The 11,494-nt window shown below is 45.5% G+C and overlaps 1 protein-coding gene across 7 annotated transcripts in view; it reads right to left on the bottom strand.

Annotated features, from left to right (window-relative positions):
* Nucleotides 1-1,104: 1,104 nt before the first annotated feature.
* SDK1 (sidekick cell adhesion molecule 1) overlaps nucleotides 1,105-11,494 on the bottom strand; it is a 387,822-nt gene continuing 377,432 nt past the window's right edge. For all 7 annotated transcript variants that reach the window (XM_039560133.1, XM_039560134.1, XM_039560135.1 and 4 more), the window contains one exon: nucleotides 1,105-7,385. In XM_039560133.1, the coding sequence (XP_039416067.1) occupies nucleotides 7,110-7,385 (276 nt within the window). In that variant the 3' untranslated portion in view covers nucleotides 1,105-7,109. The remainder of the gene's footprint in view (nucleotides 7,386-11,494) is intronic.

Below are 11,494 nucleotides of genomic sequence, written 5' to 3'. Positions count from 1 at the left end.
AGACAAATAGCAGGAAAAGGATCAGTAATGAAAGCCCAGATTACTTGATTCAGTCAAGCCACTGCTTGTGCTGTTCAGGGCAGGGCGGGAAGCCAGTCTGTTTTCTCTGGTATTGTTTAGGCTACAAATACTGTGGCAGATTTCCCATCCACTCCCATGTTTACGTCCGTGCTCCAACCCTAGTCACTAAAACATGTGTGGGGGAAACATGTCCTGAGAAGAGTAAGGGCTGGAAGCTGGAGGATGGTACACTTTGGAGCCAAATGGGCTCAAAAAAGCAATTCTGCACCTTATGGCAATTTTGCAAGATAATGTCTCGTTCACGAAATGCTGTGGCGGGAGGATTTTCATCTTCAAAATGGGTACAGTGATACCTCTGGGTTATTACAAGCTCCCAGCTGCAAAGGGCTGCCTGTATTTATACAACACTGCATTATTTATAATATCCTTTTCAGGAGCAGGAGAATATGAGTTCTTTCCTTCATCGTTTGACTATTTTTTTTTCTTCCCTTCTCCCACTTGGAAAACATTGATTTCTTGCCCTCATTTCTCCCACCAGAGCTGTAGCTGACCTGACTGTGTTTAGTTTACTTCTCTAGACCAGGTGCTCAGTGGGTGAAAAGCACAACCAACCCCCCTGGGGTAACAGAGCTGCCCTGATTTCCCCCAGCTGGGATCTGGTTCTGCCTCCCCAACATCTGCACATTTGTGGGAACTGATTAATGGCTGCTACAACACTACTGGGAAAGGGACGAAGGCATAAAAATGTTGGCCCCATGGGTTTTTGTTTCTGAGTGGGTTTTGACTCCCCCGTACTAAGGATCTGAGGAAGTTTACTGCTGCAAAATAATAAAATATTTAAGACTGATCAAATTTTGTGTGGAAACTCTTTGAGAGTGTCAGCTTCACTGAGAAGCAGCAGGGGTTCTAAGATTTTACAGTCCAGAGCAAACAGTGAGGAATTTCAGTCTGTGTTACATTCTCACTGTCCTGAGCTATTAACTCGTGAGCACACTGGCAAGGCACCCAGAAACTTCTGCAACAGAAGAGTCTGGAAAAATACTCTTTTTCCCTTCCACAGAACAAATGTACCAAGGACACAGGTATTTCAAAAAGGGTTCTTTTAATCAGAAGCAAGTTTGCAAAAGAAGAAGTAACTTTCTCGTATAAAATAGTGGAGTGGTGAAGGTGAGGCTAACAAGAGGTGTGGAACAAAAATCCAGGGCAAATCTCCAAGGAGACACTGAATTAAAAGCAATGATCTGATAACCAGAGTACACTGAAGGGTAACTCAGACACAGCTGTGCGAGGTGGTCCTACCCCTAAGCTGACAGCAGATACCAAATCAGAGGACAGACTCCAGCCCAAGAGAGGCAAAGTGACCAGCTACAAACTCACCAGAATATGGGGTTCTTGCACCTTTCTGCTACCTGAGAGCTCCCACTGTACTGTGACAGGCCCCAGCACGGCCCAGGGGCGTAATGACATCCAAGGGGGAGCCCTGGTGGCACTTCCCACCTGCAGAACGCCACCATTCTGTGGCAACAGAAATTCCCAGATCTAGAGAGTTGGACACAAATGGGAAAACACCTTGATATAAAGCTCTGTAACCCCACTCCTGTCTCTGTATCCAGTGATTCAAGCCCCAAGAAAGTGCACAGTGATCAAACAGCATTGAAATAATGAATTTCCTGTCAAGTCTTGAGGCCCCAAGGCCATTTAAAGTGGGCAAGTGGCAGCTTTGAGAAGATAAAATTCTGAGTCAGAGCCTGAATCTCAAGTGCTAAAGGTACTTCACTCCTTGTTCAAACATATCTCACCTGTCCCAGGTGTCATGTGTGTGCTTATCCATTGTGGCTCTCTGCTTTCGGGCGCAGCAAGCTCTACACCTGCACAAAGTGCAAGGCAGCTTCCTTTGTCTGGGAGGCTGGGGGAGGACAAAAGTAGCACAGAAATACAAAGAACAGAAGAGACTGAAAGTGGTCAAGGCCAGGCTGGGTGGGGCTTGCAGCAACCTGGTCTAGTGGAATGTGTCCCTGCCCGTAGCAGGGGGGTTCAAACAAGGTGATCTTTAAGTTCTCTTCCAACCCAAACCATTCTGGGATTCTATGACTTGTCAGGTGGAGCCTTTTCAGGCCCATCATGTTCAGTCTTGGGGTGAACGTGCTCCTAATTCAAGGCTGGCTTTCCCTAAGGAGGTTTCAATGGGTTTTGTACAACCACGTCACCACATGTGTGGCTTTGTCTGAACACCACACCAACAAACCTTTCCCCACCTCCGGTAACCTCGTAGCATCTAGGAACACCTTGATAATGTGTGGATTCCACACGTGCTGGCAACAACCTATAAAAACTAGCTAAGGAATGTGACTGAACTAGCAGGAACCCCAGGCTGAGTAAAGCTGTCTGCAGTACAACCTGCCCATGTCCCAGCAGCTCTGTGGTTCTTCCTCTCCAAACATCACCCCTCATTGCGTGTGCCCTTCTGGCAGCTACAGAAACAGGAGATCAGTAAGAACACGAGGTCTTGGCATCATGGTCAGTCTTACACATCACAGGCTTCTAGACTTCAAGATTTCTAATGCCTCTGCCAGAGGTTATCTTTCTTATGTGGTGGTTTGCTTTCTTTTAAAGTTTCCGATAAATTCCTTTCCTAAAAGGATTTTTCTTCAACAAGTTGCCCTGTTTATCTGAAAGCAGTGAGTGGAAGAAGACACCAGTGCTCTGTATGTATAAAGATACCTCTTCTCCTCCCCTTTTGGAAAGCAGATTTGATAATCTTTGGATGACCCAATGGATTTCTTGAGGGAAGCAATGGCAAGGATAATAAATGCATCCCGATGTCTAGATATTTAGTCTAAACAATTGCTACAGCAGCTTCTGGCAGAGACCTTGGTATGAGGAGGAAAAATGAGATCTTGGCCCATCTGCAAAACATCACTGGCTTTAACACTCAAAATGAAGAGGGGGGAAAAAAATCCTTTTGGGTAATAGATTAGTTTCTTTTATGTGTGTTTTTCTTTCTTCTCTCCAGTCATGCCAACTGCTCCCAAAAGTAGGATCGCTGGCCAAAGTGTGATTCCTTTAGTAAATGCTGATGAAACCCTTCGTGCTTTCACCTTTCCCCATTAAGGCATTCCTCATGAGTGACTCCCAGGGTAGGGAGTAAAGAGACTGTCGCTGATGAAAGCAAGGGAGTGCCCCCTCCTGTCCCTTGTCACCACTGCCATTTGTACCTGCACAGCACTGGCCCTGCCCAAACATCAGAGCATTAAAAGGCGGGAATAGAAAATATTCCACCCAAGGGTGTGGGCCATGGTGGGGACACACCACATGACATGGATTTTGGGGGGGATAAAATGCTCCACTCGCAGTGGGTTGGAACAGCACAGCTCCTTTTGTGTGTGCACTTTTTCACATGATTTATGACAGGGACAACCTGAGGTTTGGTGCTGGGAGCATCGCTGACAGTGGTGGCTGGTGTCACCTCAGCCCTGGCAGGGGGTGAAGACTTGGGCACTTTTACCTGCAGGAGACTGGATATTGTTATGGCTATTGCATGAAAAACAAGCTCCTATTAAACCATTCCCTGAAATTTCTCCCTTGGTCACTTCATGATGCTGCTTTTATTTTTCAGTAACAGTCACCAAGAGACCTGAGAAACAGGGGAAGGGAAATAAATAAATAAAAATAAAATATCCTAAGAAGGCGTTTTAAACATAAGCCTTCATTTTTCAAGACTATTCTAAACAGGAAGATGGAAATGGAACTTCTCAATGGGTGAAGTTACTGTAACATGACAAGTAATGTTTAAAAGTTGTATTTCAAGGCTGCAATTCCCAAAGATTGCAGCAATGAAATGGAGCTTTCTTCCTAACTGATGGAGTACTTCCTTCCAGATAAAACAATTTCCCTGATACGTGACGTAAATAAAACCTACATATTAACCATATTTTACAAGTTGAGTGTGTTAGCAAGAAGGTGGAGGCATCACACATGGAGCTACACAGAATCCTGCACAGCAGAAAACACATCTTGTGCTCAGCTGAGGGCTGAGCAGGGCACTGTAACTCCTCACTCTGCAACTGCCCATTGAAAATAAACCCACGTGTCAGAAAAGCCAACTCCTGAACACAACATAACCAAGAGTGACAACGGTGTGGATGAGAATGGAACAGAAATACCTTTGTTGGGATCAACAGGTCCTAAAGGAATCACACCTAACCTGTTATTTTGGCAGCAGTTAGAAGAAAAGAGCCACACAGCCAACTCAGCAGGTCCTCAGCAAGCTCAGGCTTTTTAGTTGCAGCTGGTTTTGAGAAAAAAGGAACAGTCTCTCCTTGCTTTGTATAGATTGTGCTGCTCCCCATGTTGTTCTTCAGTGGAGCCAGTGGCCACGAAGTCCATTTTCATTATTCCCCATGGTTTTCTTGGGGTTGTTTTTGCTCAGTGTGGTATCAGATCAGCCCCAGGGAGTAACTGCACCTTACACCAATCGAGATCTGGCAATATTCAGGAGATATGGAGTTACTCACACTATGCTTTCCTTTGGAGCAGAGTTTTCAGTGTTCTGTCTACTTCCTACTAATTTACATCCCTAAAGTCCTAAGTGGTCCTTGAAGGGCTCCTCCTGCAGCATTACCTCTTACACCTCTTGGATAAGTGCCATTAAAATTCCAAGAGCAATTGCATTGCTATGTCAAATGTATAAAAACAATGTGTTGAAAATATGTAATCTGATGCAGGAAATGACAAAGGAAAAGGAAAACAAATCAGAAAGTCACGTAGATAATTTTGTCTTAGAAACAAAAAACTCATACTGAAAATAAATTTTGGCAGTTCAGTAATTAAAGCAAAGTCCATATGGCTTAAGAGAACAGTCAAAGTGCACAGAAGGCAGTGGGTTTTTTGTTTGCTTTGCATTCCTCTTCACAGCACACTCCAAGTCATCCTCTTTGGAGCCCCTTCTCCATCCCACACACATCCTACCCAGGTGCAGAGAGGGGGATGACTCACAGCATTCTGGCTCAGCCGTGTCTTTGTGTCTCCCTTGCCATCTAATGAGCTGCAGATCATTATCCCAAACTCAAAAGCCCTTAAACACACCCACTGGAGTTTTTGGTTTTGAACTTTTTCTTCCTGGAACCTTTGGAGAGGAACAGCAATCCAGTGCCAAGGCTATGTAGAGTCTGCATGCACCAAGAGCAGCAGCGCTCAGAGGCAGTGCCCAAGAGTAAAAGCAGTTCTGAGATCGTCTGCCCTGTCCCAGAGGCACTGAAAGGTGGCAGCAAGGCTGAGCTGGCCCTTGGACCTCAGCTCTTTTGGTGAGGTGCCACCAGGACACTCCTAGCGAGGCCCCTTGGGCGGGCTGGTTTCAACAACCTGCTCTGAAGACACCACCTCCCCCTGCCGCAGATGTCCCACATCCCTTGAGAGGACAGGGACAGTTTCCTATAGTAACAATGCCCACATGAGCCTTGACAGGACATTAGCAAGCACCAATTTTCCTGGCTTATCCACCTGGAAGGAAATGCCAGATCCTGGAGTGGCAAGGACTCTCCTACTTCCAAAATCACCTTTTAAACTCATGATAAAAAGCCTGGTGACCCAGGACTGTTGCTGCGTCCAAGGGCTGGACTTGGATTCTTTCAACGCCTGACAACTTCCTTGTGAGTAAACAACTTGCTGCTAAACATGACAGACTCAGAAAAAGGATAGAAAAGAAGAAAACAAAAAGTGAGCTGTACAAAAGGATGGAAAATAACCTAAAAACCTCCTCTTTTCCTTCCAAAGGCTGTAGTTTCAAGTGCACAAAGCAGGCTGTAAACGTGCACAAGGTAATTCACGATCCCAATGCCTGAAAAACCTGGTTAGCTTTATTTGGAGACACTTTTTTGCTTCTCCCAGATATGAAGCTGAAGAATCAATAAAAGGCACCTGTGGACACCAAAACTCACCCAGTCTGTGTGGTGTGTTTTTGTAGTAAAAAAATAAAATCAAACAAACCCTGCCACTGTGTACTTTTTTACAGACCAGTAAGCAGAACTGCAGAGTCTGGGTGAGAAAGGATGCTCAACTTCTGTTGGCAGGGCATGGTAACTCTGATGATCAAAACCCTCATCAATTAGCAAACTCTCTAGGTTGTCACTACAATTTTAATTGAAAAATTCCTCTGGCTTTCTGGGTTGTGTCCTTTGACTTTTAAAAAATGACTGATTCAAACAGTACACGCAGTCCACAAGAAGCATTAGAGCCACACCAGAAATAAACTGACCTGACATCTGAATTCTTCCCACTTGCTTCACCCACCACTGCCTACAGCACTCTTTTGAGCCATCTCCTCTTCCAAAGGCCCTGGAGTTGGAATATTTAAAGAATGCAGCAGGTCCCATTTGAAGAAGAAAGAAAAGCAGGTCAGTAATCCCATGTAAATACACCAGCAGTGAGTTTAGAGCAGACACAGTGACACATCTGAACCTACGTGGATCAGCCAGTGCTCCTAATGTGTGGAGTGGTGAGGAGAGAGGAGGCGTCTGCTTTTCACCTAAAAATGTGTCCCTTATCTGTTTTTCTACTTGACCTTGATGACAGAGAAAAATTAAAAAGAAAAAAAAAGAAAAAAAAAAAGAGTAGAGGAAAAGGCAGAAAAAGGAGCCTGGGAGGTTTTATGTTTTCTCTTCACATCACAAAGTCACTCGTTGCATCTAGGGAATTCACCTGCTTGTTTGGGAGCGGTGGGACAGGAGGAGGGGAGAGAAAGAAAGAGGGAAGGAGAGGGGCATGGGAGCTGCTTCCTGAAGCAGTGTTACAAAAAGCGGTTAAAAAACCCCTACTATTCACAAGTGGTTAAAATCATCACTGTTCAGAATTCCTTTTTTTTCTTTTTTTTTTCTTAAACAAAGGTTCAGCTAGTTCAGCTCCGTGTTTTTATAGAGTTGATTGTCTTCATAAAGAAAAAAAAAACAAAAAACAACCAAACCAAAACACCAACCCAGCCTCAGGTGTGTTCCCATCCATTTCTACCCTGATCGAGAGGTCCCCCACAGTTCAGCGCCCCGGCCACGCACACGCGGTCACTGCGGCTGTCCCGCCGTGTCCCCAGCCCCGCCTCAGACAAAGGAGGAGAATCCTGTCACTGGAGTCCGGGAGCCGGGCGCGGGCTGTCCCGTTGGGGTGTACACCCCTCCTGAGCTCTGTGTCGTGATGACAGTCTGGAAATAGGGTTCTGTCTCGCTGGCCGTGCACTCCTCGTATCTGTAGGACGCCGGGTGCTGCTTCACCCCTTTCTGCTGCCGCTTCCACGAGTTGTAGTAGGTGGGGTCGCTCATGTAATGGTTCACAAAGGAGTGCTTGGGCAACTCGTCCTCGTAATCTGAGTCAGTGACCTGGGGCAGCAGGAAAAATACAATTAAATAATCGGTCATTAGCATCGATGATTTTTTTAGCCTGTGCTGCTCCAAAGAAATGAGAGGCAAGTTTAGCATCACCAGCTGACTAAAGCTGTAATGTTAAGGTGAGAGGGATGGCAGTCCAAGTGTGCTACAAGCAGGGCTGTGGATAAGCACTGTGCTCTGCTTTAGCCAGACTTTGCTGCTAGAGAGTCCCCTGATGATAAGTGACAGAAATCCCTTCTAGTTCCCTGCAGAACGGTGCAGGGGCAGCCAGGAGCTCCTGCTTGGGCACAAGATGCAGGGAAGTGTAGAGATGTCACAGCGAAACCAACGGCTTTCAATCACAATCAGAAATATTGCAATTACAACTGAGTATCTCTCTTCCGATGCAAGGACAGCAGGAATGTCTTCCACACAAGCACTCTGGTTAGACAGGCTGATGTTTGGGATGGCCAGCCCAGGCCACTTGCACAGGACACTGGGTGTGGCTTGCAAGCCCTATTAAGTATTGAAAATTAATTATATAACTGGGAGGGAGTTCAGTAAAATCAGACTTTTTTTACAGGCAAATAACTCCATCTGCATGTTCCAGCTGATTACTGGTGGTACAAGGTACACAACCAGCGGCGACAGAAGAAAGAGAATGTGAAATCTGGGAAAGAAGAGCTGTCAGGCAGGAGGGGCTGCTTTCTTGGGATGAGTCAGACTCAGCTCTGTGCTCAGAGAGGATCCTACCCCTGAAACATTTATGCACGGTGGCTGGATAGCTTCAAAGCTCCCATCAATATCGAGCGGGAGCTCTATTGAGATGTAACCAGATAAGCTCCGTGCATCTGCCCCTCCTCTGAAGTGCTGCTGCTGGGATGCAGCTGGAGGAATCACAGAGGGCTTGTACATCTCTGCCGAGCGCAGAGACCACAGCAAAGCCTCGGCCATGGAATCTCAGCGCACATTTTCCTTCTGTTCCCACTAATGTTCCCACCAGTAACAGCCCCATCCCATCCAGCATGCATTTACCCAGGCATTTCCAGATCTCATGCCTACCCTCAAAATCTCTGGTTAGACCATGCAAAAGCCTTTACTCCTTTCCGTCCCCCCCTCAACAATCTGCACAGCCAATTCTAAAGGCAATTAAATATCAAAGTAGGAGCTGCCTACGACACACAAGACAGGTAAGTGCAGCTTGTCACTGTTCGTTTCTGCAATTAGTTTCAAAAGGTTGGTGTGGTTCTGATCTATGACACCACCCAGCAAACACACATCCTTCTTGATCCTGCCTGCCACAAAACTTGTCTCTCCTCCTCTAAAGCTCCTTTTTAATGGTCTCTGAAGAACAATCCTCAAATGCCTTGTGAACCATCGTTTGAAAAGGGCACAGCATCCATCATCCCACTTCTTTGCTTAGGTAGCTGCTTCAATACTATTCCGTGCCCATTTTCCAGCACAGAGGGTGATGGACGGAGCTGAGAAATTTTTCCCAGGGCTTTCCAAAAGTGAGCAAAGCAGCTCTTTACAGCTTTGCAAAACTTCCACTATTACCCAGGTTTTGGCTCTTTAGGAATTATGCACTGTTTGATTTTTAAGAATGAAAAGCTTCAGGTGCCTTGACAAGTAATTACTAATACAACAAAGCCCTACCAGCATTAATAATTATTCCAGAAGGAACACAGCAAGCCTATCTCCTAGAAAAACACTCCTTTGCACCAGCTGCCAGGCTTGAGAAGCCAACACCCGAATCCCTCCAAAGACCTTCCTGAACAGGTGGTTTTTGCAGCTTTCCTGGAATACCCCCAGATTTGGACCACTTCACAGCCAGTGGGTGCAGAGAGCAGCTCCAGAGTCTTGGCACTGCTGCAAGGAACATCCTGCCAGCGCTGCCCTGTCTGTTTTTGCAAGGGGCTCCAACAGAACTGCCATGGATGGCTGCAGATGTGGCAGCATGGCAGGGCCCGGCAGCAGGAGCTCAGCGAGGCTGGTCTTTGGCTGCAGACACAGCCAACTTCACCAAAAGATCCCCAGACTCTGCTTCCCTCTGTACTCAGCAGAAAACAAGTTACTGCACTCTGTATCAGTCTCCAAACATTATGCTGCATGTCCATAGTGTAATTTTAAGGTAAATGCCTGGGAAGCTGAGGGATGATGTGGAAGAAAAGTCTCTGCATCCTGAGCATCCAGGTTATGGATCACTCACCAGAAGCAGCACCTAGAGGTGTGAACTCCTCCAGCTACCATGGATGTGCTCTCTCCATCAAAGGCATGAGGCACTGCCCTCCCCAATCCACCATCACTTTTACTGACTCGGACACACTCAGCCACCTCCCAAGGAAACAGAGCCCTGCAGAAGAGGAATCACAGCAGAGCTGAGGTGGCATAAGCATGAGGGGAAAAAAAGCCCCACAAACTTCTAGTGGCTCTTTATGAGTCTTCCTGATGTCCCCACAGACAGAGAGGATCATAAAGCCAACTGAAAGGCTGGAAGCCCTAAGGAGAAATGCAAAGAAGCTGTATCCAGAAGAATGTGACATGACTTTATAAGTGTAATAGTACTGATGCAGCCACTTAAGCTCTGTCCATCACCAGCAAAAAAACACTCACAAAAATTTCTGTTCCTAAGCCAAGTTCTTTCAAGATTGCCAGAAGTCAACATAATTAAGAGGAAAAATCCCAGGAACACTTTAAGATGAGCTTCTGCCGTTTGAAATACGGTGACACTCAGACTTGCCGTGAACTGAAAGAGGAAAGGTAAAACAATACCACTTGCTGATAATTTGTCCTCTAATTAGTCCATTATACCAACTGAAAGGGAACACTAATTTGGTGTAAATAAGGCCAGTGTCTTTCAGAAGGAACTGTCATGAAACATATATAGCTGCAGTAACTTCAACCTTCCACCATCATTAGGACTGGTGCAGGAAAGGATAACCTGCTTGTTAGTGTTGATACAACATGTTTTTTCTGTGTTTCTTTCAGAACAGGCAGGAACTGACTATTTTGTCCATGTTTCTGAAGTATCTCCTAAGGTCTGCTCTCAGCAAGACTCCAATAACCACCCTTAATCAGCAAGGAATTCTCTAAACTGGCATTCCACAGCCCCGATGAAAATCAAGGAGAAGTAAGATAAACCTGTTTAGCATGACAATACAGACAGCTTATACTAGAGGATTACTCTTTAGTGGTTTTTAAACTATTGAGTAAATAGAAATGCTGCAGGGCTTTTTGCTTTGTTTTCAGTTTTCTCCTTTCCCTGCGACTGCGGCTGTGTTACCTTGGAAACCTCCATAGGCTGGAGCGTGATTGGGTGTGTGGTGACATTACAGACTGTCAACCAAAGGTGCATGGATGCCTACGAAACAACAAATACAGAAAATGAGAGGCTATTTAGGTATATTTTTGATAGCACAAAATGCACAAGTGCTGCTCAGAGGAAGCTCAGCCACCAGAGCTGGCTGGCTTAGTCAGTGGGAAATTTCATAATATATCTGATAATAGTTCCAGTTATCTTTTCTTTAAGTGACTACAAAAGAAACAACTTTGTAAGATTACTTCTAAAAATGTTGAAGGCAGCAGGATTTTTTTTTTTTTGTTGGCCCAAAATGAATGTGCTATAAAAGAAACAAAGTAACCCAGTGTGCAAAATATTTCCCTGGACATGGGGACCCACTCTTACTTTATGTGTCACCTGCAGCTGGTTTCCACATAGTGCCCAACTTGTCAAAATCACTGGAGAGCTTTACTGGAAACAAGTTGAACCCTATCTCTGTGAAGTGTTAAGTGGAAATTAATTACAGAGCTGAGAAAGCCAAAGCCAGTCAGACTGCAGAGAGCAGCGGGAAGACCAGAGCATCCAGCACTGACTGATAACGTGTGCAACCTGTGAGAGTATTTTCGCCTGGAAGGAGTTTTTGGGAGACCGCAAGGAGAGAACACACAAACATGCACCAGCCCTGCCTCTCCTCCCTGCTCTTCCTTAGCTGGATGACACTGCAGATACATCATCAAATTTCTCTACATGGTGAACACCAAATTTTTTCAGATTATCTGTCCAGAGCCTTGTCCACTTGACTCATTAACTAAAAGCCTACTATTATTATTAATCATTTAGA

This window comes from Corvus cornix, chromosome 14 (genome assembly GCF_000738735.6).
Source record: "Corvus cornix cornix isolate S_Up_H32 chromosome 14, ASM73873v5, whole genome shotgun sequence".
NCBI lineage: Eukaryota > Metazoa > Chordata > Aves > Passeriformes > Corvidae > Corvus > Corvus cornix.
Note: the sequence above shows the minus strand (reverse complement) of the source record. Positions and strands in the feature narration are given on the sequence as shown.